Source organism: Saccopteryx bilineata, chromosome 2, assembly GCF_036850765.1.
Source record: "Saccopteryx bilineata isolate mSacBil1 chromosome 2, mSacBil1_pri_phased_curated, whole genome shotgun sequence".
NCBI classification, from domain to species: domain Eukaryota; kingdom Metazoa; phylum Chordata; class Mammalia; order Chiroptera; family Emballonuridae; genus Saccopteryx; species Saccopteryx bilineata.
The window spans coordinates 278,813,881-278,841,108 of record NC_089491.1 but is presented as its reverse complement, the minus strand read 5'-3'; the positions used below and the strand labels follow the sequence as shown (position 1 = coordinate 278,841,108).

The following is a 27,228-nucleotide window of genomic DNA, read 5'->3' as shown; positions in this document are numbered from 1 at the left end:
TCTATAGCTGACCCCCAAGTAGCACTGGGGCCTAGGAAGGGCTGCTTAGAGTCTCAAGGAGAGGTCAGTGCAGTGGGTGGACTCCAGAGGGGTTTTGGTAGATGAATATGTGTGTGTGTGTGTGTGTGTGTGTGTGTGTGTGTATATATATATATTTTTTTTTTGTATTTTTCTAAAGTGAGAAGCAGGGAGGCAGAGAGACAGACTCCTGCATGCACCCGACGGGGGAATGCCCATCAAGGGGTGATGCTCGGTCCATCTGGGGCTGTTGCTCCATTGTGGCCGGAGCCATTCTAGCACCTGAGGTGGAAGCCATGGAGCCATCCTCAGTGCCCGAGCCAACTTTGCTCCAGTGGAGCCTTGGCTGCAGGAGGGGAAGAGAGAGACAGAGAGATAGGAGTGGCGGAAGAGTGGAGAAGCAGATGGTCGTTTCTACGTGCCCTGACTGGGAATCAAACCCGGGACTTTCTCATGCTGCGCCAATGCTCTACCACTGAGCCAACTGGCCAGGGCCAGATAAGCATAATTTTGTTTTGAGTCATAGGAGGGAGGACTCATTAGTAAGTAGATTAAAAAAATTTTTTTTTTATTTAAAGAGGCAGAAGAGAGAAAGGAAGGAAGGGAGGGAGGGAGGGAGGGAGACTGGGAAGGCAGTTTGATGGCATTCCCTAGGTTTGGGAACTAGATGGAGATTTAACATATCATGTGGTCCAAGGAACTGCGGTTGGCAGACGGGGCAGCTGAGATCCGAGAGGGAAGAGCTCTCTGAGACCTCGCGGCTGACCTCTGGCTGGGACCTCAGAGCACACTGCCCCCCCGACCCGCCCCAGACATGGGGGAAGTGGTGGACCAGCTTGGCTGCTGCTGGGAGGAGTGATGTGACAGGGAAGGAGATGGCACGGCCTCGGGGAGGGTGGGGGAAGGACAGGGGCCACGCACGTGGATAGTCACTTAGTGGACACACTGTTTGCACCCTGGGCTTCCTCGTGGAGGAAGTGAGGTTGCGGGGGACAGACCAGGGTCCCATCTGTGATAGAGATGTGACATAGCCTGGCCCCTGGGGAGCTTGTGCTGTCCTCACTAGGGATCTGGAATTCTGAATCCCACAGCTAGAATTCAGATAAAACACAGACGATTCGACTGTGACTTAGCGACATGGTTCACAGCTAGAGCCACGCCTCAAACGTGCAGCAAACATAGCAGAACACGCCAATTCTGTTTTCTTGTGGACAAAGGGTCTCAATCTGGACAAGAATGGCCGGAGACCCAGACCGCCTGAGTGTGACCACTGGGCTTGTGCTTCTCAGGGTTGTCAAGACTGGAAATGACCTTCTGCTGGGTCAGAGCATCTAAGGGGGGAGGGGTCTGAGCTGGAAAGGAGTGGATTCTCTCCACCTCATCGTTCTGGAAGGGAGTTGCGAAGGCTGCTGTAAACCCGTCCTCCTGCCCCCGGCTTGCTGGGGAGCCCCTGGCAATATCTTCCTTGCAAATAGCCCGTGCGGAGCCTGCGTTCTGACGAGGCCTACTTCCGCTTGGCTGACCACAGGTTGACGGGATCGCACCCTGCGGGGCGTCACAGAAGCCAGGACTCGAGTCAGGAAGGAAGAGCAGATGCTCAGTGTGTACAAAGCGATTGGAAAAGGCTGAGCGAGACTGATCACCACAGTAGGCCTCCTCTCCCCACGCCCCTTCTGCGGACACGCCAGGACACCTGGGGCTCTCTCTGCAGGGGGCCCAATTCCGAGAAGAACCCTCTCTGAGAGACTTCAGCACTCTCCCTGGTCCCGACCAGAGACCGGCGGAGGTCTTTGAGGTCCAGCCTGAGGGGGCTCGGATGGACCCTCGGAGAAGACGAGGTGCAGACCCGTATACACGCTGCCTACTTTTCTACCCCACACTAACGGTGAGGACTTGGGTCTAGAAATGTTTTATATCCTGTGTCCTTCACACCAACGGGCACCTGTCATGGTGACAGCTCTTTGTGAGTGTGGGGGGGGCGCTCAGGGACACTTTGTGCAACCATTCCGATGCAGTTGCAGTGATGTGTTAAAATCCCTGCCCACCTTCGGTTACAGGGAGTGTGTAAGGGAGGCATTTCAGTCCCATCCGTTTAAAAGCCCCATTCCCTGACTAGGCCGGTTCCCGGCTGAGCAAAAACACGGGCCAAGGAACTGTGTTTGAGAGACAACACGAGAAACGCAGGTAGCTCCCCAAGTTCACGGAAGGGCCTTCCCTGTTTGAAGCGGCAGGCAGTCAGCAGAGAGGAGCGGAGCCCTGTTTGCTCATAACCCCACTCAGTCTCGGGCTTCCGCCGGCCCCCCCCCCCCCCCAGGCTGCAGGCCCCCACCTGAAGCTCTCCTGCTTACACGCACCACGGGCTGACCGTGCCACCTCAGGGCATTAGCGGCTTGAACTGGCAGGGCACAAGGTTCAGTCATGGTACCTCCCAGCCCCCGCCAGGGGGCCATCCCCCACCAGGCTGCCGGCAGAGACGTGGGGGGCCCTCACCTGGGACACGGTGATGCCACACTTCTTGGCTAACTCCTCTTTGGCTTCCTCACTGGGGTAAGGGTTGCTGAGATGGGAATAGAAATATTCATTCAGGATCTCCGTCGCCTGCTTGTTGAAGTTCCGTCTCTTCCGCCTGCCGGGGAGAAAGGAAACGACAAGAGAAATGAGGTCACACCAAGTACGCAAACAGGAGAGAAGGGGTTCACTGGGGGGTGACACGGGGACTGGATGCCACAACCAGCTCCCAACGCCCTTGCTGAGTACGGCCCTGGGCCCAGGGGAAAGTCGCACGGGTCTGCACACTGTGGGGAAGGGCGTGAGGTTTCAGAGCATCCCGGCCTTGACTCCTAAACTAACCAAATCCCAGCCAGGTGACCTGGGATGCCTCTCCATGCCTCAGTCTCGCCAGCTGACAGTGAGGGGCGTCACACGAACCTCAGGGGTGAGGAGGGCGAGGGAGAGATGGCCCTCAACACTGTGCTCACTGCAGGGACTGGGCTGGGACACAGAGGGGACAGGGCCTCTTCCCGCCAGGTTCCAGGTGCTGGGCCCGACCCCGCGGACAATCACTTCAAGTTACTCCGTTTTCACAACTAGTGAGGTGGAGATGGTCACTCCCACGTCCCAGTGAGGAAGCGAGCGTGTAGGTCCCTCTGTGGGTTGGTTATGGAGCCCACGTCTCAACTCGGATCCGCCAGGCGCAAACCGGCCAGGTCCTCGTGCCTTCGGGGGAACCACACAGTCTCTGGTGACCACAGCGACTCGGCCCCAAGTCCGGAGTAAGTTATCATTTTCTCTCTGCTCCAGCCCCACGTACGTGCATGCAACATTTTTAAAAAGGGCACCTGGGAAGAAGGGCCTGGAATGGACAGAAGTGACCCCTGCCAGCTTGACCACCCCCCACCCTCCGACCAGTGTTTTCCTGCTAAGAACAACCACTGACATCTTGAATATCTTGATGGTTGAGGCAAAGACCCCTTTTTGAATAAAAGCATTCTTCTGTTTTGAATAAAAACTGTGAATTGAACTCACGTAAAGCGAGAATTCCTTTCCTTCCTCCTCCAGGGGATGGCCGAGTATGAGGACCCTGACTCACTGTAGATGCTGCTGCCCCTGCCCCCATGTGAGGAGGTGGGGCCGCCCTCTTTAAATTAGTTCTATTCGCCTGTTTGCCTTTCTCACTTTTACCAAGAGCTTTTCCTTACGGAGAAGGTGTCCATCCCTGGCTGGGCCAGGATGCGGAATTTCCCAATTTAGCCGCCGGAAAGCGCAGATCACCTTGCTTAGACAGGAAATCCAGCAAATACGGTGTTTTCAGGGTCCCGCTTGGACTAATTAACACAATAAAGTGCCTGATTTTACCGGTGAGCACCATCTGTCCGCAGGTGTGAGCCGCATCTGTCCGGAATATGCCAAGACGGAGTCACTCTCCCGCTTCACGCTGCGTTTCTGGGTCACCCAGCATCGGAGACTGGGTAGATTTGGGTAAAAAAGCCCAACTTAAAATGTAGGCAGGTGTTTAAAGCTCCTGCACGACGGGAATCTGGGGAGAAAGCCCTTGGCTGACGCCGTCCCCCGGCCCGGTGGTATGTAACCTCTGGCTTCAACTCTGCCGGGAGAAGGCAGTTGTTTGGGGCCGGAGAGCCTGGACCCTGAAGGCCGTTCTGACCGGGAGGACCTTCGCGCATTCGCCCAGCTGTCTGCACTGACGTGATGGCGTGTTTTCTGTGACTCCTGCACCTGAGCCCAAAGGCGGCCTCTCTGAACGTGCGGGTGGTCTGGGACAGGCAGACAGCTGTTCCCGCTTGCCTCCCCGGGCGCTGGGCGGTCCTCCCGAGAGGGTCTCGTGCACGTGACGGACATGCTGATCACCCTTTCCGTGGCTGTCTCAGTCTAGGGCCTGTGAAACTCCAGGGTTGAGATTTTCCAGAGTTTCTAAAAATCCTAGTGAAAATACGACACTTCGGATGATCCGGTTCCTGGAGCTGAGACACCTGGGCTCTTTGCTTGGTCTCGGAGTGTCACCAGCTCGGGGACTCCAAGCCGGTCAAGCGCTTGGAGAGTCAGGTAGTAGGTTATGAATTTAAGAAATGTGGAGTTGGGTTGAATAATACCTGATACATGTAGCATTTTGGGGACAAAACTTTTCGAATCTGGGTGATTTGGTAGGGGGACAGGTAGGCAATGGGGACTTATGTTGCCAAGTACCATAGGTGCTGCTCCCGCGAACCCTAACCCTCTCCTGACAGACTGCTGCCTCACTGACTGCTGCAAACCCCGGGCACGTCACTCAAACCGTCTCCTAACCTGGCCTCCTCTTCCACCCAAACCAGCTCCGCTTTCTCTGTGGCCCACATTACATAGTGAGATCCCCACAGACAGGGGCCACTGTCTTCGCCAAAATGTTCCTTCACTCATTCATTGCAATACAAGGGATCCTCAGGTATGACAGTCTCGATATACGATGTTTTGAGTTTATGATGCTTACTCCCATAAAAACTTAAAAAAATTGAGACGTGAGTGTTGAGACAGATTTTGGAAGAGAAGAAGTCATTAACCCTCCAGACTAGCCTGGAAGAATTCTTTAAGAAGGTAGAGAGACCTGCAACAGATCCTGTACCCTCCCCATCAGCTCTGCCTTTCGAGATGAAACACCTGTTGTGCAGGTAGACTCATCCCAGCGTCTCCTGCCTGTTCCTTAAGCAATCCTGATTCACCTGACCCAGTGTCTCCAGCACCTTCTGCAGGTTCTCCTGCCTCTCTAGCTCTCTCCTCCCAATGGGTCCCTCTCTCCCACCTTGCAATGCCCTTTCCTGTGTGCAAGCCAACCACAGGAACAAAGGGAAGGAATTATTTTACACTCACTTTTTGTCATTTTTTGTTACTATAGTACAGTGTACAATACAGTATATATGTCCTTTTCCTTTTTCTGTGGCTTAGTTGTGTTTTTGTTCTAGATTATGATTTTAAAACTGTGTTAGGATAGGTGAGTGCCTTAGGCTAGGGTGTGCTTCAACTTACACCAAAATTTGGGTCACATCAACAACGATAGTCATTATTGCAGCTATTATTATCTATATAATGATATACGGTGAAATGACCTTATTATGTTTAGCTGGATTATTGTGTGCTTACTTTGCCCCAGACACGATACTAAGTTTCCCTTCCATGTTATCTAATTGATGCCTGCGCGTAAAATCATCCCCAGTTTACAGACACAAAAACTGAGTCTCAGAGGAGGAGAGGCCGGCTGCTTTACCCAGAGTCCACAGAGGTGGTCAGGGTTGTTGCCAGAATTTGAACCCCGGCAGCACCGCTAGGGAATTCATGCGAAAAATTCCTACAGTCCCTCCCTAAGCGGCTGGGAGGGTTTCTGCCTCTTCACAGGACAACTCCGACAGGGTCGCGGGGACAGCGCAGGTTTTCCAGGGGGCCCGCCCCGCCCCGGGTGCCCACTCCCCTAATCCCACCTGTGCCGACACCAGGGCACCCAGCCACACCGCATGCGTCCCCACCCCAAAGACCCTCCTCTCTGCCAGGCTCGGGCTGTCTGCCTCCTCGGAGTCTACACAGGTGTGCCGGAAGTTACCTTTCTCTGGCACGGGGAAGCCAAGGTCAGGACGAGGAAACGAAAGCGGCCTGCGCTCAGCTGAAGAGCGAGGGAGGCCTGCGAGGTCCCACCCGGGACGCACGGCCTCCCCCTCCCTGAGAGCTACCGTGACGATGAAAGGCTATCACTGCTCTAGTTACGTTGTAATCAGGGGATTTGAGGCCTTGGGAAGGGAGGTGTAGGTTAAAGCTTCACATAGCACGATTCTCCTGCTGGCCACGTGAGGGCCCCCGACAGAGGGTGGCTGGGTCCCAGGAGCTGGGAACTCAGTCCCACTGTCACCAGGAACTGAATTCTGCCCACCCTGGCAGGAGCCTGGAGGAGGAGCCCGAGCCTCAGACAGTTCCACGGCCAGACCCCAGCTTCGCGAGGTGGGGGCAGCGGACGCAGTCTCCCAATAACAGACACCGGGAGGTAACAACTGCACTGTTTCGGTCGCTGAATCTGTGGTCACGTGAGGGCACAGCAGAGAGCTGACCCTGGAGTGTCGCACGGCGAGGCTGCATATCTGGGTACATCACCAACACCAATCCTGTTGCTGGGCCGAGTCCCCCTCACGTTTTATTTGTCGTCGATGGACTCTCGCACTGAGGCGGCCCCGCCCGTCCCCAGCACGCAGAGCAGCGCGGACGCCAGCAGTGAGCCCGACGCCCTCGCTAAGGTCTGTGCGGCCAGCTACCCCGCTGCAGCCCGGGGCAGGGCTGTTGCCTGCCCCACGGTCAGGAGGTTGGCAACCCCCCGTGTTTGAGCTCAGAGAGCCGTCTATGCAGCCCTGGACAGGGGGAGGCACTGGTGTTCCTCCTTCACGGACACCAATGCACCCTCAGGAGAGAGGCTGGGAACAGTGGCGCTGGGTGTGTGGCTGTTCTCATCTGGAACCTTGGCTCAGGGTCCGCAAGACAGAGGCGGCAACCCCAGCAGGGAAGAAGTCCTCGCTGGAAGGGACTGTCCTTCGGTGCCGAGTGGAATGAGTGGGGCGAAGACTGGTGGACCTTAAGGAACCAGCTTTGGGTTTGGCCGTGAACTGGGGGCGGCAGCGCGGCGGCGGGCGCAGAACCCATGGCACAGGGCTCAGCTCCTCCCTCACCCGAGTCCTTTCCTGAAAAGAACTCAATTTGGGACCAACTTTTCTTTTTATTTTTCCTAGTATCTACCAACGTAAACACCAACCAGGGGTGTTGCCATGGGGATGGCTGAGTGGCAACTGCAGGCAGTGAGGGACCAAGACGGGCCACTGGTCACTCACACGTTGTACTGTGCAGAACAGCCCGTTTCAGGGGTTCTGCTGGCAGCCGACTGGGCGTGGGGCGCACAGGGGCTGCTCTGGGGGGACTCTGACTCCCCCTCCCTCACCGTACCCAGCTGGGAGGAGCGAGCTTCAGTTTTACTTTCTCTTGGAAAGGCTACAGGCCCAGAGACATACGGCTGGCAGGTCCCTCTGCCACGCTCCACCCAGGGCACACTGAACCAAAGGGAGCAGAGGTGATGCCAGGCCTGTGGGCGGCGGAGACCACAGCGGGGAACCGGGAGAAAAACACACAATTCCAGGGGTGGAATATTTCACAGAGAATAGCCAGTCTGTGTCTGATAAAACTGTGATCAGGCCCTGGGTAGTTGGCTCAGCAGTAGAGTGTGGGCCCAATGTGTGGAAGTCCTAGGTTCGATTCCTGGTCAGGGCACACAGGAGAAGCACCCATCTGCTTCTCCACCCCTCCCCCTCTCCTTCCTCTCTGTCTCTCTCTTCCCCTCCCGCAGCAAAGGCTCCATGGGAGCAAAGTTGGCCTGGGTACTGAGGATGGCTCCATGGCCTCTGCCTTAGGTGCTAGAATGGCTTTGGTTGCAACAGAGCAATGCCCCAGATGGGCAGAGCATCGCCCCCTGGTGGGCATGCCAGGTGGATCCCGGTCGGGTGCATGCGGGAGTCTGTCTGACTGCCTCCCTGCTTCTAACTTAGGAAAAAAAAAAACCCCAAACAAAAATACAAAAAAACCCCTGTGATCATGAGATGGTACAACTCCCTGCCTTCAACACATCAACTGTTTTTATAATAACTGTTGCCGATTGGGATTATGTCCTGAAACAGACTTAAGAACCAGTGAAACCTGGTTTCACGGAAGAGGAAGGGAGGCCAGAGGCACAGCCAGCCCCTGAGAGGTATTCGCTCCATCAGCGACCCGACTGCTCTCCTAGAGCAGACGGGGCATGATCAGCACCACCATCTGGGCTGGATAACAACCCGCAGCCAAAGGTCAGGGACCCCCTGCCCACACCCTTTGGTCTGGAGAGCAGGGGGACTGGGAACGAACGTGGTCCTCTGCTCTCGGTCTGTCTCGAAGGACTCTGCACCCACGAACTCTCTGAGCTCACAGGAAGGCCTGTGCGGGAGCGAGGCAGGCAGGACACCAGCCCCGGGTGGAAGTCTGGCCGGGCAGACCACCTGCACTCCCTGCTTCCCACGTGCCGGGACCACAGCTCATCCACCTCTATTCTGCCGAAAGGTAGCCCGCAGCCTGGCACGGCGCGATGGGCCTGTATCGGCGTGGGAAGGACCCGGCTTCCGGTTGTTCCTGGGGAGCGTGTGTCCACGCTGTGTGCTAGCACGACAGGCCAGGCCCTACGGACATCCCCGGAGGTGGGAGGGCGGAGTCCTGCCTGTTCTGTCCCTGTGGCCACGTCATACTGGCTGCTGGGATGACCACCGCCCGCCCCAGCCCACAGCTCCTGCGGCTCTGGCCTCGCAGCCCTGACAGCTGGGCCTCCCTCGGGCCGTACGCAGGGGCTGCGTGGGCTCCAGCCCGGGGCGGGTTGGGGGCGGGGCACTCACCGTGCGTCCAGGAAGCGGGAGCGCAGGATCATGACGGCCTCGCACGTGCTCTGCTTGAGCTGCATCTGGATGGAGCTGAACTTGCGGTGGATGATGCTGACCATGCGCTCGATCTCCTTCGGGGAGATGGGCCTGGTCCGGCTCTGCTCACGCAGCAGGTTCATCACGTGGGTGGTGAACTCATTGCAGGCCTGGGGGGGACACGAGACAGGGACATGCATGACGGGGGAGGTTCCCGGACCATGTGTGCGGGCAGCGAAAATGCGCTCGTGTGTGGCATCCCGCCAAATTGGGGGAGCAGACCAAGCGAGGGCCTGCGGGTCCCTTTCAGCCCACAGGACGCTGACTTGTGGCCATAGGTAGATTCTAAGAGAAAGGAAAATTCTTCATCATATTTTCAATCTTCTTTTTATTTCATGATTTTACCATTGTAAGATACAAGACCACAAATACGGTATAAAGCTCATACTGCAACCGTTCACCCTGATGTTCAAAGCCACGGAGAGTTTGGGGTCAGGTAAGCCCAAACCTGGTGCCTTGTCCCTGACCTCTGACACCAAAACCCGAGTCCTGATGCTCAAACGGAAGAGCCCACCCACCCATCTCTGCTCCCACTGGCCTTCCAGGAAATCATGATGTCTGCCGTGCAAGGGGACTCCATCCTCGGGGGCCTCGCAGAAACGGCTTCGACCCAGGACTTACAGGAGTCACGAGCTCGCCCTGCAGACAAGGACGCTCGCAGGGTGTACCCAACATGCTCCCAGCTCCAGGGTTGAGCTGGAGGGTGTTGTCACAGCTCCTAGTGTCACAGTTAGGAAATCTGTGGCCCTGAGAGATGCAGGGCCCTTTCCAAAGCCACAGAGCAGCAAGCAGCCACACTCCCCACTCCGTCCAGCCAGGGCTGTGTCCTTGCCCAGAGCCTGAGCCTGCCCCTCGGGGCACCCTGCCTGCCCTTTCTCTTAGTTACTCTGGTTGCCAACAGCAACCTGTTTTCTTAGCTCAGCATTCAATAGAGGATCTAAGTCACAGGTGAACCCTCGGTGACATTGTCAACGTGGACTCAACTTATAACAGAAAAGGTGAGGTTGCCTTGAGAATCCCAGAGCTTAGGACACAGAGGGTCCCACCTAACCTGGACAACAGACGTGCATTTTTCCAGCACGAAGCCCTCCCTACGTGTCAATGATGCGGTGAAGGTGACATGCATAGTTCCTTCTCTGAGACATCCTTCGAGGTCTGGTTGGCCCAAATTATGCAGGCAGACGCATCCACTGGGCTGCGTCTCCACAGGGGACCGTTTCTAAGCCCCAGGAACACAGCGGGTGGGGCCACAGAAGAGCATGGGCCACCTCTGGGACTCGCTCTGTGGTGGGATCTTTAGGAGTCACCTATCTCTCTGTGCCTCACCTTCCCTGACAGTGACATGGGGTGACAACGTCAAAAGCCCGCGGTGAGCAATCACTGAGCTATTGGATATCTGGCCACATAAACACGTGTCATCATCTCTTCAAAACATGGATGACACTCAGAACCCACCATGATATGACTGGGTCAACGTCTCCAGGCCTCCGTTTCCCTCTCGGTAAAAATACAGGGGTTCACAGGTCCCTTCTTTCTACTCCGTAGGCACACGCTGAGGACCAACCCATGGACAGCCGGGTCCACGTAGCATTCTGCTCTCCCCTAGAAGTTACCATAGAAACCCAAGTCTGAATTACGCGGCTTCTCCTCTGAACCACCCCCACCCCAGCTGGACAGAGAGAGGGAAGTAAACCCCAGCAGGGAGCTGGCTGGGATTCCAGGAGGCTCGGGGGGTTGGGGGTCAGGGTGCAGCGAGCATCTCAGCGGGCTATCTGCAGCGCCCACCTCATGGAGCCGGACAAGGAGGCACTGCCAAGCATGCCGGCCCCCCACTGCGCGGCCACAGTGCTCGGCTAAGAATAACGTGCTCGGCTAAGAATAACGTGCTCGTTGCTAAGAATGAAAAGACTCCCGCTATCTGATGGTATTTGGGGCACGTTATCCAGGGCCCCTCCCACTTGGCTGTAAACAGACAGCGGAGTCCTTCGCACACCGCTGAGGGGCAGTGAGACAGCTGCTAGCCAGCTGCTCGGGACACGCAGCCCACAGCGCACAGCGTTCCAAGTCCACGTCCGGCAGACAGAACATCACGACCCAGATCTCTGCAGACCTAACTGGCCCCGCCCCTCCCAGGCTCTGCCCTGCACGGCGGGGCTGCCCTCCTGAGAGCCGGGGACAATGGGTTAGGACTCCCACTGGCTGGGGGTATCTGGCACGGAGGGGACTCTGGGGACCAGCCTGAAGACAGTCCCTTCCCAGGGCCATCGCTGCAGCAGCCCGCAGGGAGCAGAGGGGTTTCCAGAAGGCCGTCCCTGGGGCCAGTGCAGGGTCGTGTCTGGGAGCAAGACAGCCTTGCTTGAGGTCCCGGAGTCTGAGCTCACACCCGCTCTGCTCGGACACCTTCTTCCCTGAACTCTTCCAACCACACGTGATGCCGGGCTCAGCGGGAGCTGTCACTGGGCTGAACTACCCGCCCCCATCCAGATCCGCCTGGGAGACTCAGTTCGTCCGTGTCCTGGCCGCAGTTTACAGACGCCCGGAGGACCCTGCAAGGCCATGGCGGCACCATGTTTCAAACACAGCGTGTGCACTAGTGCCCGGTACCCGCCCCTGTGGTTTTATCCATCAGACATGCCCCCCCGCCCCGTCCTTAGCTACTGGGAGGGTCTGCAGACAAAGTGATCCCCCACCCCATCTGATGAGTAAGACAATTTCCCTCCTTTCTCTCTAATGGAAGTCTCCAGATCCTACTTGATTTAGTAACCTTGCGTGAAACTGGCTGTTTTCTTATTTTTTTTGGGGGGGGGGGGCGCAGAGGACTCCTCAGGGTGGTTACAGCAGCACAGGGGGCCTGTCCTGTGTGCACACACACGGGCGGAAGTGTAATGGTGTAGGCTCCCTACAACCTGTGGTGTACCATAACTAACATCACAGCTGAGAGCAGTCAGTGATTCAGCACCCCGAGCATCAGCCTGGAACACGCCCACAGGGACGAGGCAGGGCTTCCTCGGTGCTTTTTAAGGGCAATGGGCCTGCACCACCATCCCTACCACACGCAGGTGATGTGCTCTGTGCTGATGGAGTCCCTCCTGACGTGCCCAGTTCCCAGCTCCCAATGCCTCTGTCCCCCGGGGCAGGTGCACGCCCGTGAGAAGCGTCCACAGGAGAAGAGGCCGCCCCGTCTCCCTCAGGGGCCAGCAGCCCCATTCACAAGGATGTCTGTTCTTTCCCAAGGAGGTGGGGGTGGCGCCACCCAGGTTCTTACACCAGCCTGCCCGCTCCCCTCCCCCCACCCCACCCCCCCGTCCGACAGCTGGATTTCACCCTCTCTGGCCTCAAGCATCACAGCAATTTTTTTTTAATCTCATAAAAGAAGGGATTTTGTAGAAATCCATTTCAAAGGCAGAGAGGAGAACAATAATGGAACTTTCTTCACGTTAAAATTTAAAAAATCTATTTCTATTTTAAAATTTAAATTGTCTATTAAGTTTGCATTTTGCCTTCTACCCAGATGGCCACAGGTGGACGAGATGGCCTTCCACCGTCTGCTCGTCCTCCCTCTTCCTGGGTGGCTTGGGAGGGAACACAGCCAGAGGCCTGACCGTCCAGTGGGAGTCAGTCCCCTATCGACCTCGGGCCGGGCTGCCTCCAAAAGGCGAGAGAACACACAGGTCCATCAAGTCAGTGACGGACGGCTGGTGCTCGGGGTCTCTAAAAACATGGTATCATCCCTGCCAGCCACAGACAACAGCATGAGGCAGATGTGTGAGTGTGTGTGTGTGTGTATGTGAGTGTGTGTGTGTGTATGTGAGTGTGCGAGTGTGTGGAGGGGAGGTCCCAGTGACAGGCGCTCTGCTATAACTAGAGGACCTTGCTTGGCCGTATAAAGCCTTTTCCTGCCCTTTCCTTCTATGACTTTACAGTTCTGTAATGTCCTCCACTCCAGCCCACAGCTCTGAGCCACAACCCACGAGCTTTTGCGCAGTGTACAGGGACTGCTGGGTCCCCCAAGGCCCCCCAGGGCACCGGCAGACTGTCAGCACTGGAATCCAGGTCTGCTGGACGCCAGTAATCCTGAGACCCGCCACCCTTTCCCCAGAGGAAGGTGGCTACCCCGACTCCCTGTGGACCGAGTCTGTGGAGAGCCAGGGAAGCCAAGGTCAAGTTCTACACTTCCCCCACCCTTTCCAGACCCTCGGGGGGAGGGTGGCGGTGGTTACCTGCTCATACTTCTCCAGCTCCGTGTGGTAGATCTGTCTGATCTGCGACAGTTTGGCTCTGTAGTCCGAGTGCTCCACGGAGTTGTCTGAACCGGCCCCTCCGGAAGCCGCCGCCGCTGCGGCCGCTGCCGCTGAGCCACCACCCTTCTCGGGGCCCGCCACCCCCTCCGCCAACAGCATGTTGTCCAGTCTCATCAGCTGGGGGTCGGTCGGCTCCTCCTCCTGGGCGCCCCGGATGCTCAGAACTGCAGGGACACAGAGAAGAGGGCGTGGTCAGAGGGACCCGGTAGAGAAAATGACAACTCCCAACAGCAACAGGATCACTGGGCAAAGCGAGTGTCCCTGCAGACCACCTGCGGCGCAGGCCCTGAGGAGCGGGCCACGGGCGGGAGGAGGCAGGGATGCCAGCGGAGAAAGTGTGAGGGGGCTGGTCTGTCCCAGAAATGAACCCCATGCCACTCAGCGAGGGCACGAGGTCCGCAGGGGCAGGAAGGGGGCTGGTGGGGCCCGGGCGGGGCAGGGCGTGTGGGTTTCCTGGGGCAGAGATGCGTACTGGGGAGACCTGAAAGGGTTCTGTGGACGGCGGTGGCGGCCGTGGGGCAATAGGAACGTACTTAACGTCACACTGAGCTGTGCCCTTGAAAACAGTTACAAAGGTGAATTTCATGTCATGTAAATTAGAGAAACTTCATGATGACAAAAAGTTCATGGGAACAGCATCCTTTTCCCTGTCAGCCCCAAATGGCCAACTTTTAATTGGAGGGAAAGCGTTTCCTTCCCCCGATTCTAATTCTGGGTTTCGGTGAGTTGGTGGTTTCACGCTCTGACTTCACAATGTTTGATCAGACTGAACTTTCATTTCTGAAACATCAGAAGTCGGTGAAGTGCAGCGCACGTGGATGAAGTCTTAGAGCTCTCTGCTGGCCAAGTGGAGAGTGGGGCGGGGTCTGCACCAGGGGACGATAGGGCGAACAGGAGCAGGGCGTGTGCCCTCACCGGCGGGTCCCAGCGTCCCGGGGGACCAGACCCTACCCTGCCAGCAGCACGGTGGAGCCCCTGGACAAGCTGTATCAGGGGCTCAGAGAAGCCAGCGTCCCGGGGGACCAGACCCCACCCTGCCGGCAGCACGGTGGAGCCCCTGGACAAGCTGTATCAGGGGCTCAGAGAAGCCAGCGTCCCGGGGGACCAGACCCCACCCTGCCGGCAGCACGGTGGAGCCCCTGGACAAGCTGTATCAGGGGCTCAGAGAAGCCAGCGTCCCGGGGGACCAGACCCCACCCTGCCGGCAGCACGGTGGAGCCCCTGGACAAGCTGTATCAGGGGCTCAGAGAAGCCAGCGTCCCGGGGGACCAGACCCCACCCTGCCGGCAGCACGGTGGAGCCCCTGGACAAGCTGTATCAGGGGCTCAGAGAAGCCAGCATCCCGGGAGGATCAGACGGCTCCCATCAAGGCGATGGACACCTTTTATGAGAACACAGTGACTATCGGGGGACGTGGGGTTTGGACTGAAGGGGGGTCGAGCATTTAGTGAATCTGCAGAGGAGCTGGGTAGACGGTCCCTTCACTGCGGCGCACAACCTGCCGTGAATACGCCCCTCGCCCACATGCAGCAACGCTGGCAGCAACTAGGTCTCTGTCACCAGCCCTGTGCCCACGTGCCCCACATCGAGAATGTCGCCCCTCCAGGCCTCTCATCGGCCCCCGCCCCCACCATCCCTTTCCCCCTTTCCCCCATCACCGGGAGGCACAGTTCTGCACGCGCTCCACACACGACCTAATCGATAGTCTCCTGGTCTGGGCATCGGACTCACTCTAAACAAAACAAGGACGGGGATTTCCACGGCTGGAAGAGGGCACCGAGGGACGCCCGGCCGCAGGGCATCAGGGCATCAGGGCAGCCCCAGGCTGCGTGGCCTCTCCCTAAGGATGCCTCTCCCTCTCAAGTGTGCAGGGTCCATTTCGTCGGGGGCAGGGGGAATAAAAGTAAAAATAAAAAACTACACTAAAATGTGTTTGCATTTCACTTCGATTATATAAATTTTATGAATCCTATAAAAACTTTTAAAGAAGAAATTAGGAGCCACTAAAACATAATATAATTGGTTTCTAAATGTGGGTAGTAAGAAATTGGCGCGTTGAAAATATGAGGAAATCACCACGCCACAAAGGTTAGCAGCTCAAATGAAATACTTCAGAGTGTGTGCCAGAGAGAAAACTGTACGTGTGGAAACAGTGAGAACAAGAGAGAGCCCTCACAGCCCCTCTGTGATCTGGTGGTGGGGGGGGGCTGGCCCCACAGTCCAGGGCTGTGCGTGTGGGCATGGGCAGCACAGATGCCCAGGGCACATACATCTGTGCCCCACTACAAACGGTGCGGGACTCCGATACAGAAACCGGTCAGCTAGCCAGTTTAAAAAAATCCTACTGGTGTTAAATAAATGGCAAGGGCGATGTGTCTAAGCAGGACCCGTGCCACCAATTTACGGCGCGAAGCCAGCGCTCAGGCGAGCGGGGATACAAAATGATTATTTAAAAGGTCCTTTTTATCTCCGGGCACCATGCAAGACTCCAGTGAGCCTTCGCCAGGACACCGGAGATGTTAACACTCACCCCTCCGAGATCCAATTTCAGCCGACTGAGCGGTTACCTAATCCAGCACCCATCACATCTGATCAGGTCCCCGTGTCCCTGATGCGCCCCGCCCCCCGTGCTCCCAGCCCTGCCGCTTCCACTGAAGCCGGTTTTAAATGGCGAAGTCCCATTTACGCCGCTGCACGCGGATCTGTTCTGCAAACTCCACTGCTGAAGACCTTAACACCACTGTCCTGGGTTTGAGCCCCACAGGTGTCCCCAACAGGAGACTTCACCCTTTGGGGTCCTAATCCTTAAAGGAGGAATTTCCTTCTCACACATCTACTTGCTCCTGTAAGAGACCAGTCCAGACAGGGAAGTGTTTCTATAGAAACTGTCAGACGCCCTTTAAAAAAGTGTCTGAGGTCACAGCCAGTAGGCTGCCATCCGTGGCCCGAAGGGGACTGTCACAGCTCGAGTTCCCACCGTTCTCTCTGTGGCTCTCTTCACACAAGGAGAAAGCACCCCCCTACGCAAAGGTGCACTGGGGTCCCTGGGCAGGAGGGCGGGTGTGTGGTTTTGTCCCGGCCTGGGGCTGTGACAGGTACTGAGCAGCTCCCGGCGGGACCACTAGAGGGCACTGTTTCTTCACCAAGGACAGGTGGGCCCTGAGGCTGGTGGCTTCCAGTCCCAGGTTAGCTGCCCCGCCTGGTTTCACATCCACAGGTGGGGCGCAGGCCAGACCCACTGAGAGGGTTGTCTTCGGAAGTAGACAGCAGTGCAGGGACCTGACCCTGGGCTGGGAGACAGGCAGAGATGACAGAAACAGACAGACAGATGTTCGGGAGAAGTCGTGAGGCAACCTCCCCAGGGGGGTGCCCTGCTCTCTGGCCAATCTCTCTCTGCTTGATGTGAAGGCACATGCTTAACCTCCACGCGGGCGTCCCACCGTCCACGAACCAGGCCGCCCGGCCCATGACCCGGAGGAGACCGGGGGAGGGGAGCTCTCTGGGCCTCCCCTGCTTGGCCATGGTCCCGGGGGTCGCTTAGCGTTCCGGACAGATGTCCGGGATGGGAATTCAGTGTCCCTGTATTTTTACAAGGGCAACGTGCCTGCCTCCTGAAATAGCAGTTACTCCTTTCACTTGTTCACGAAGCACGTGCACGCGCTGAGCTGAACCGCGTAGAAAAGGTGAGGTGATCTTCCCAAGTCACAGGGCAGACAGGTGACGGACAGAGGCAAAGCAAACACGCACAGCCAAGACTAGAGCCTAGGTCTCAGGCCCTCCAGCCAGGACTGTGTACAACACGAGGGTTCTGACGCTCACCAGTGGTAGCTCGGTGGGTGTGCAATCAATTGTGTGTGTGTGTGAATGCACGTGTGCAGACCACACACACACACACACACACACACACACACACACACACACAGTCCTTGGATGCCCAGGTCTTGGCTGACACTGTAGTGAGAAGACAACCAGAAATGAAAGGAGGGAAAGAAGTTCCTATTGACCTCTGAGTTTCTTTAAATTGCTGCAGATGCAAGGGAGCCCACTGAGGCGTCTCGGTTCACGGACCCGCCGCTGACCGAGTACCTACAAGGTGCCAAGAGCGAGGGGGCCCCTGGATTTCCAAGACGAGTCAGCGTGGGCTCAGGCGCTGCCCGGTTTCCACGCCCCCAAGACGGCCCACCCTCCACGCTGCTGCCCTGAGCCTGGTGGGTGCCTGCCGTTGTCAGAGGAGGGGCTGGTGACCAAGAAACCCCAACGGCAGGCCCCTCGTGCCCTTCCTACATGCTCCTCACTTCCCACGAGCACGGGGACGTCACAAACCAGGCTCCTCCCTCCCCGAGAGGTAACCGACGTAATTCCACTCTTCTGAACCACAGGTGGGGCCTGAGACCTTGTCCTGGTATCCACCCCCTAACCCTCAGCCCCTCATTTGTTTGAGGAGAAAGTTCTGTTCTGTGTCTGACAGAGTTTCTCCACCATCCAAACTGCTGGTCGGCATGGAAGAGACAGTCACGCCTGAGCCGAGACCGCCCCGCCCCCACACCCCTCAGGGGAGAACTTGGATGCGGCAGCCGGGCTGGGGCGGCCTTGTCAGATGAGCGGCCTGAGTGCGTGCAATCTGCCCACGTTGAAGGCCACCCAGTGTTGTCCGCCTCCCAGCCCTTTCGAAGCTCAGGGACGTCGAAGTGACGCCTTGCCTCCCTGCCGCTCGGTCTCCTCATCAGCCAACAGCCCAGAGGAGGCCCCGCACCCTCGCTCTTACTAAGGGTGACACCAGGTTGTTTTTAGAAAAGCACACAACAGTGCTTGGTCACCGGTAGGTTTTCGATCGCTCGTGAAACCCACATCAATCTTGTTGATCAAGGTCCCTTGGGAGGAAGACAAAAGCAAGGCAGGTTTGGAGTTAGGAGTTTTGTCTCTGTGTATTAGGGACCTGCGGCCCCAGGCATGCTCCTGCTGACATCATCGCAGTCCGGGAACCTGGGCCAATGTGTGTGTGGGGGGTCCAAATATCTTCTTCTTCATCTCTGCCTTCTCCCTCCTTCTGGTCCCTTCCCGCTCTGCCCCCAGAGCATGCGAGGAGTCCTACGCCCTCTGGAGCCTGAGACACCTCCTCCCCCTGACACAGGGTCCCCCGGGGGCTGTGTCTTCCTAAGCCAGAAAGCGTCTGGGCCCCTCCGACCTGGCAGGGCTCACCCGGGAAGGTGCCGTCCCGGAAGCCAGGAGACCCTGCTGGGAACCACTTAGCTCGGAAGCAATCTCACCTTGTGTCAGACCAGCCTGCCTGGTAGTCATCGCTAATGGCTGCTTTCAGAGTTCCATTAAAAAAATAAATAAATTATGACCAGAAGAGAGTCAGGCCTCCCTTCAAAGCCAGGCTGGAGGACACGTGTTTCCGTGACGACTGCTGGGTGGACCTTGCCTGGGCACAGAGACACCCCCTACTCAGAATAGAAACACGAGCGGACGTGGTGACGCTTGTCTCATATGCGGTCACCCCATGATGCCACCCCCCACCCTCCATGTCTTGGGACCATAGTGTTTTCCTGGCTCCTAGTGACAAGGGGAATGTTCTGGCCTGTATTTACAAACTCCATCACAACTCAGTTTGAAATGAAGACCGTTTTTGTTCCCATAGAAATCTTTCAGCTTTTTAAAAGCCACAGAATAGTCAAAGGCAGGGCTCTTAACACGACATGGTCAGGACCGGGAGGGCTCCTTACAGAAGACGTTGAGAACTGAGCGTTAGCATGCTCCACGATCCTTGCCCCCTCCACCATCACAGAAGACATACCCCACGACCAGTCATCCGCCTCACCCAGCCGTGGTATGCGTCCTCTCCCCCACCCCTCCACGATGGAAACGCACGACCCTGACAGGAGCCCCCTGGGCAGAGCAGCGCAGACCAAGGACAGACAGGAGGACGCCACGGATGGGAAACAGCAAACACACTCCAGCCAGGATCACACGCGGGGTCTGGAATCAGGGCGCGGGGTGCAACATCCCAGCTCACTCCATCCCTGTGCCTCTGATGGGCACTTCTGACCGCATTAGAACCCCGGTTCCTTTCAACCTGTGGATGAAGTTGCCGGTGGGAGGAATAGGGCAGGCATCTATTTTCTGTGAACAAGGCAAGAAGGACTCACTGAACCCCACGCTGGTCGTGACCACCGACACTACTGATCATTTCATATCAATGTGCACTTGAACTCTGCTGATATGTTGAGATCTGAGCTGGAGAAGGTGTGTCCTGCCTGGGACCTGCGGGAGGGGTTAGCACAAAGATGAAGGAAAAGATTGATCTGTTGGTGTGTTGGTGGTTCCAACACACCCATCTCCGCAGACTCACAGAGCCCTGATTTTTAGGTGGAATCATAGTCACCGAGAGGAGAGACATTTCCTTGCTTCCCTTGCATCTAGATGTGGTCATGTCATGGTCATGTCTCTTACGACAAAATTCTGGTGAGTGATCAATGAGTGGAAGTTGGACATAAAAATGCCTAGGAATGTCCAGACAAAGGACTTCCTCTCTTGCCCCCCTCTCCTTCTGCTAGCTGGAAGGTGAGTACAATGGCTGGGGCTCTACCAGCCACTCTGGACAGCGAGTTGGCCTGGGGAATGGAAGCCACCCGAGGGAGAGGAACCAGACAGAAGTTCTCATACCTTAGGGACCAGCCGGAGGGCTGCTTTTGGACTGTAAGACAGTGAGAGAGAAATGAACTTGAGTTTTGTTTAAGCCAAGTTCTTTGGGGGTTAGGGGAGGGTTGTTGTTTTATTTTGTTTCTGGCAGCTTAACCAATCCAAGCTCACACAAGCCGGAAAGAAAAGGAAAGAAGGGAAGAAGGGAAGGAGGGAGGGAGGGAGGGAGGGAGGGAGGGAGGACTCTAGAAGGCAGAGTGATTTCACAGTGGTTAGTGTTATGGAGGAAATTAGAAAGAAGAAGATCTAATAACTAGAGAGTCAAGTCACACAAAAACCTGAGGAGCCACTGGGGAGAATTTCTTCCTGCAACAACAGAGGGTTTGGAACAGACAGAAAAAGCCCTCATTGTTAGAGGGGCCTCTCTGCAGTGCTGCCCAGGCAAGCCGTGGAGTTGGAAGCAGGTTGGAGACATCCGGGGGAGGGAGCAGGGGTTCTGAGTGGTCAGTGCAGCCTTGGCCGGGAAAGCCAGGGTGGGTGGCTTGCGGGGGCTCCATCACTCCGCCGCCTCTGGTGATGAGGAAGGTGTGAAGGGGGGCCCTTCCTAGACCTGCGGGAGGCCCAGGTGGACTTCAGGCAGACACAAGAGCAGGGGTGATGTGTGAGCCATGCCCTGGCTTCAGGCCACTGTCACCTGCCATGCGCACCCACAGTGTTCGTGGCTACAGGGCACCCCGGGTCCATTTCAGCACACATACCAATCAGCGTGGCTTCAGACAACACCCGTGACCCAGCCAGTCACCTCAAACACACATGCGTACGAGGTCACTGGGGTCCCTCGGGGACAGCCATGGACAATCCATCACCACACATCACAAAAACCAGTCCAAGCCACCCTGACTGGGTGGCTAAATGGGTAGAGCACCATCCCCGCACGCCAAAGTCATGGGTTTGATCCCTATTCAGAGCACAAGAAGCAATCAGTAAGCTCACAACCAGGTGGAAGAACTAAGTGGAGCCATGAGTTGATGCTTCTCTTTCTTTCTTCCTCCTCCACTTCAAATCAATGGGAAAAAAGATTTTTTTAACTTAAAAAATAACAACACTCCAAGTCCACGCCTCGCCGCCGAGTCACCGTGGCCTCCTTGGGGACAAGGAGGGCAGAAACCACGGCAGACAGGTGGCAGGGGACACAGGGGACTGTGCTGCTTCTCAGAGCGCCCGGGCAGCCTCTGGAGGCATGAAGCCGTGGTGGGCAGGGTGGGCAAGTGCGGGCAGGATGTGACTGTGTGCAGATCTGGCACCCTGGGCAGACACGCTGGACAGGCACGGGGGTGTGCCCGTGCAGTGGGGAGGGCCTCTGAGACTAAGAGCTCCATTGCAAAGCATCGGTCTCTGGTCTCCCGGTCTCCGCACACAGCAGAGCCATCTCCCGGGACCAGGACGGGCCCTGCCTTGGTCACTTAGGGGAATCGTGCCATTTCTGCTTTGGGGAAGAGCCCACGGAGACTTGTTTCCAATCTTTTCTACCTTGGCCTCTGGGCCTTCCCTGGGGGACTAAGATCAGGGTGCCCTGAGCTCCTATGCTGTCTCCCTCCCCCCGCACCCTTTCCACCCCCCAACCCCCACGCCGTCCAAGGGGCTGGAATCCTGAATACAGAAACAGCTGGTGGGCCGGTGGGCTCTTTTCTCGAGCTCATTCACATTACACCCCGAGCGGGGCTTCCCAAATGCTGCGGACGTTTCCGGGGGGTGTTCTGAAGGAGCAGACTTTCCATAAACGATCGCAGCTTATTGGAAAGAATGTGTGCTCAGCGTATGCAGAGCCGACCGGCAGGCGGCGAGGGGACGTGGGGCTGCCCCAGGTGGGCGGCTGGGCTCGGACTCGACGCCGGGCTGTCACCATTCACACCCTGGCAAGGTCAGGGGCTCCGGAGGGGAGGGACAGGGGCTCCTGGGGCTGGAGCTGGAGCCCCGCAGAGACCGCCGCAGGGGCACCCTCCCTGTGGGGACGTGCAGTGGTCACCGTGGCCATCAAGAAGCATTTAGCACCACAAGGTGCTGGCTAAACACGTCAGTGGCTGACAGAGAGACAGAGGGCACGCCATCTTCCTTTTCCTTTGAAGACCCCCTGTCCCCGAGGCTGGGCCCTGTTGACTGGGGTTCTTTGGGTTTACCTGAAGGGGTGTCTGGATGCCCCCTCTGAGGAACGACACCCTCTGCCCCACATACTATCCCTTGGATGAAGGCACCAAGCCCCCCGCAAGACAGAGAGGAGGCCCCCGCGGTGCCCCCATCAGTAGAGGCCTCTGCGGGAATGGGCAGGCGGTTGGCAACCTCAGATGCCAACCCCGCTTTACTTCCGTGCTGACCTGCCTGCCGAGCAGCGCACTCCGCCTGGCTCAGCCGGACGGGTCAGGTCCACTCACGCTCGTGACAGCCCACCTACAGCTCAGTTAAAATGAAACCTCTCGACCTGCTCCGTGCTCCCGGCCTGCATGACTTTACCCCACTGCCCTCTGGACACGAACCCGGACTGCTGTCTCGGTCAATGCTGGTTCAGCAAACACTTACCTGCTCTCCACTCTCTGCTGGGGCCTCTGCACTGGGAGGCTGTACCAGGAGTGAGATAGGTTCAAAGAATCGAGGGGAAGAGAGAACCATGGGCTAACAGCACAGTCACACTGACAGATGTGTGGACAGTTGGGAGAACTGCGGGGACAATGCTGTTTTCTTGTGTGGATATTCAGCTTAAGAAAAAACAAAACACACACACACACACACACACACACACACACACACACACACACACACACTCTCTGCCCTGGCCGGACAGCTCAGTTGGTTTGAGCATCATCCTAAAGCACTGAGGTTGCTGGTTCAATCCCTGGTCAGAGCAACATAGAAGAACAGAGTGATGTTCCTGTCCCTCTCTGTCCTGTTCTCTCCCTTCCTCTCCGTAAAATCAATAAAATAAACATTTAATAAAATATGTCAAATACGAGCTCGTGTCCTCTTATTCTCCCACAGACACTAAGGGGCATGTGGGCCCCATATTCAGACGAGGGAACAGAGGCCCCGGGGAGGCACAGGGCCTGTGGGCACACACCAGTGTGCAGCTGACCTACTCAGGGCTGTCCCTGCACCGCAGCGCCTCCAACTGGGCCAGGCTGGTAGCAGCGAGGACCAGGGCCCTGGGGACATTACGGGGCTGATCCTGGGACCCTGGAGCCTGATGCGGCCGCCGGCCAAGGTCATGGGCTGGAGGCCCACATGGACTGTGACTCGGCTGACTGCAGAATTTCATTCCCCTGCTCTCATGAAGGAGGTTAAACTCAGAAAGACTACCCACAGCACTCATGGCTCCTCAGCTCCCACGCGCTATGCCCCATTCCGTTTTACAGGAAACCCAAAGCCACAGAATGGTCCACACGCCGAGCCTCAGAAAGCTCAGCTGCAGAACCACTTTTGAAAAGGCAGAACTGGCCTTCACTTCCCAGGGTGTTGGAGGTACTGCATCCTTGTTGCTCGGTGGTGAATGGCACTGGGCCGCTGGCACGAGCCCTCGGTTCTAAGGTCTGGTGTAGCACGGGAGACACTCCGGCCTGTTCCTAACTTGCAAATCGGAACCCTGGGCCCCCTCGCTGCCTCCATCTGCTCCCAGAACGACGCCTGGGCTCACAGGAAAGTGAGCGGGTGCTTGGGAGTTTCCCAGTGGAAGGAGGGGCAGACTAGCCCCTGTGCCAAGATGGTGGCACGTCTACATGATAACATACATGCCTTCCTCATAAACTGCGAAGTAGAAAGGTTATGAAATCCCATCAGCCCGTTCTCCTCGGCCTCAAACCGTATCTCAGACACGGGATGGAACCGTGAGGACATCCAACAAGACTCTCCAAGGCTAAGGTTCTGTGACTGACGCAAACGTGTTCATGTGTTTCTCTTTCCTCGGGTAGCGGTGACCCTGGGAAACGGACCTGGATGTAGACCTACAGATTTAAGTGTAGACCCCAAACCTCGAGACCTCGAGATTTTACTTTGAACAAACATCCCAACAATGCCGCCGGCCCCCACGATCAGGAGGGCGGCGGTCCCCGGAGAGGAGATAGTTATCTGTCTTCAGTGAGAAGGGTGGAGAGAAGCAGGACCAGAACGAGAGGCGGGGGCTTTCTTCATTTCTCCCTGCCTTGTCGCTGATGACGCAGTTTTGAGCTTGGAGGACCCTAGACGCTCCACCGACAACAGTCCTGTCCCTGGTCCCATCCTGGGCGAAGCACTGAGCTGAGATGAGCTCCATGGTTAGAGTCTGGGGCAAGGGGAGGCACACAGCATGAGGAGTCGCTGTTTGACTCTAAAACCTCCTGAAGGGTCCTGGACGGTTGGCTCAGCGGTAGAGCGTCGGCCTAGCGTGCGGAGGACCCGGGTTCGATTCCCGGCCAGGGCACACAGGAGAAGCGCCCATTTGCTTCTCCACCCCTCCGCCGCGCTTTCCTCTCTGTCTCTCTCTTCCCCTCCCGCAGCCAAGGCTCCATTGGAGCAAAGATGGCCCGGGCACTGGGGATGGCTCCTTGGCCTCTGCCCCAGGCGCTAGAGTGGCTCTGGTCGCAACATGGCGATGCCCAGGATGGGTAGAGCATCGCCCCCTGGTGGGCAGAGCGTCGCCTCTGGTGGGCGTGCCGGGTGGATCCCGGTCGGGCGCATGCGGGAGTCTGTCTGACTGTCTCTCCCTGTTTCCAGCTTCAGAAAAAAGAAAAGAAAAGAAAAAAAAAAAAAAAAAAAAAAGAACAAAACCTCCTGAGGGTATTTCAGAGAAGTAAGGTGAGCTTCCAGGCGTGGTTTTCCTGGACAACGACTCTCGTGAGAGCCTGGCATTATCTGGGTCCCCATGTGGAAGAGAGACCCACATATGACAACACACACACTCTCACCCATGCAGACAACACAGAACATACAACCCTGGGGTCCAGCGGAGATGGGGAGATTCAGACACTCAAGCCACACACACACACACACACACACACACACACACCCTGATGGGCACACGGATCCCATCGGCTCACAGTCCCCTCACATAGAAGAAGAGAGGCTTGCTCACAGCACGTGACAGAAAACCCACGCTGGGGAGCCGGGGTCACCTTCTGCAGCTCCACGTTCATGGGCGACACCCCTGTGTGGCTCCTCTGGATGGCTCTTGGGTGTATAACTTAAGCTCGGAAGGAAAAGAAATTTCCCGGGGAGGGTTACAATTCATCCTTTTGGGGACCAGGCGGATCTCAGAAGGCATGAGTGAGTCCCCCTGGAAAGGTGGAGGGAGGGAGGCAGTTTGGGGGGAGAAGAACTAAGTCCAAGAAAAGAAAACAGGGTAGGGAAAAAGAATCAGAAGATAAAGAGGAAGATAGAAAAGAACCCTCCCGTGGGGAATCACAAGCCACCGTGTCCTTCCTAGCATGTGCCTGGCCCCGCAGGATTCCTGTCCTGGCTGTGGCAGACCGTCCATTCACAGCTAAGGGACAGCACGTCCCTGGGGACCAGGTGTCTCTGCCCCGTGGAAAGGAAAGCAGAGGGAATATCTAACAGTTCGCACGTGCAGTCTCGGGCCGGCCCCTTCTCGTGAAATGTATTCATTCGTTCATGTATCACAGCGGAAGCCTCATCCTTTGAATGTTTACGGGGCACCAGGCAGGGTCTGAGCACCGGGCAGGGTGTGGGCACCGGGCAGGGTGTGGGCACTGGGCAGGGTGTGAGCACCAGGCAGGGCACAAGGGCACAAGAACAAAAGGCAATGCCCATCCTGAAGGAACGGTGCCTCCCGGAGAAAAGCAGACAAGTAAACAGATCATTACAGCAGTGACGTGTGTGTGTGTGTGTGTGTGTGTGTGTGTGTGTGTGTGTGGAGTGCTCTCCTCGGGGCCCTGGCCTGTGATACCATCACAGCTAAGGGTGCTGACAACGACCAGAATGCCCTTACTCTGGTGGAGGGGCACCGTGGCCAGGACAGGTGCTCCCGTGAACCTACCTGTTCCCCCCACCCTCCCCCATTAAACACGGCAGCCCCTCAGGGGACTTGACGGCAAAGAGCTGACGTGAAGCATGAGCTCGGCTCTGTGTCTGGGGGCACGACGCCCCACTCTCTGTGCTCAGTGTGGGGGAGCTGGATTCTGAGAGCACAGCAGCACTCCACACATCAACATCACACGGGCGACAATGGGCACACAAGCGCTTCATCCTCGGGGACTCTGCCCACAGCCGCCAGCCCCGGGCAGCACCCAGGTCAGGGCTGTGCCGGGGAGAAGGTCCAGGGGGGGTTCAGGCTTTGTGGTTTTGAGGAAAGCTTTCTGACTGTGAGAAAGCACTGAGTGGTCACGGCAGCCTCCCTGCCCCGGGGGGGGTGGGGACTCTCGAGTCTGCGGATGCTGAGTCCACCCCGCTCAACGATGTCCCAGTGTCCCCCCACCACTTGGCCCTCCCCAACCAGAATGTGCCGTCCGGGGGCGCTCTTGCATGTGGTGACCGCCAAGACTCCTGAGTCCACGTCTCAGGTCCTAGAACCTGATGTGGCCCCTTCCGTCCATAGAGAACAAGTGATTACGGAGCTGCTGGTGCAGAGGCTGAGAGAAAAGCAGTGGGGACCTAGATCCCCCCCTCTCACCCTCCCGGTCTGAGCTGAAACCAGACAAGCCGGACCCTGGAGCGAGCCTCCTCGGGGCCAGGACACACAGGTGCAGCCAGCCACGACCCGCAGAACCATCCGCGCTGGGCATGGAGCACACACCACGGATGGTAATCAGCTTATCTAATGGGGCAGGCCTCCCCTCGCCGGGGATTAGCGGGCGTGAATTACAGCCGTGAAGTGTGATCAAGGCCCGACGGGCGCTGGCGGATAGCCCCGTGCACTCCTGCTGGGCTGCGGTTACCGGCGCAGTTGGGCACCTCCAGGGAGGGACAAGGCATGCCTGCGGTGGGGACTGCCCTGGCAGACGGCCACCGTGAGACGGGGAATGCAGGTCTTATCCGAGAAAAGTCTGCTCCTTCTGGTCCTCAGAAAGTCTTGACGTCATTGCATTGGAACACATTTTTCAGTTCCATTAAAAACAAAATGATCCCCTGGGTCATAACCCAGGGTGACATCCTCCTCCACAGGCCACAGCAATGAGCTCGGCAGTGTCTGTGGCACAGAGCCCATGGTCTCTACCCATGGTGACAGCCACGGCCTGCCGGTGCACCACCACGGGGCCCAGGAGACACAGAGGACGTGGACA

The 27,228-nt window shown here is 57.2% G+C and overlaps 1 protein-coding gene across 4 annotated transcripts in view; it reads right to left on the bottom strand.

The window, feature by feature from the left end:
* PBX1 (PBX homeobox 1) overlaps positions 1-27,228 on the bottom strand; it is a 240,496-nt gene that overhangs the window by 32,459 nt on the left and 180,809 nt on the right. For all 4 annotated transcript variants that reach the window (XM_066261022.1, XM_066261021.1, XM_066261023.1 and 1 more), the window contains 3 exons: positions 13,247-13,491; positions 8,946-9,136; positions 2,509-2,644 (listed from right to left, as the gene is read on the bottom strand). In XM_066261022.1, coding sequence (XP_066117119.1) covers positions 2,509-2,644; positions 8,946-9,136; positions 13,247-13,491 — 572 coding nt within the window. The remainder of the gene's footprint in view (positions 1-2,508; positions 2,645-8,945; positions 9,137-13,246; positions 13,492-27,228) is intronic.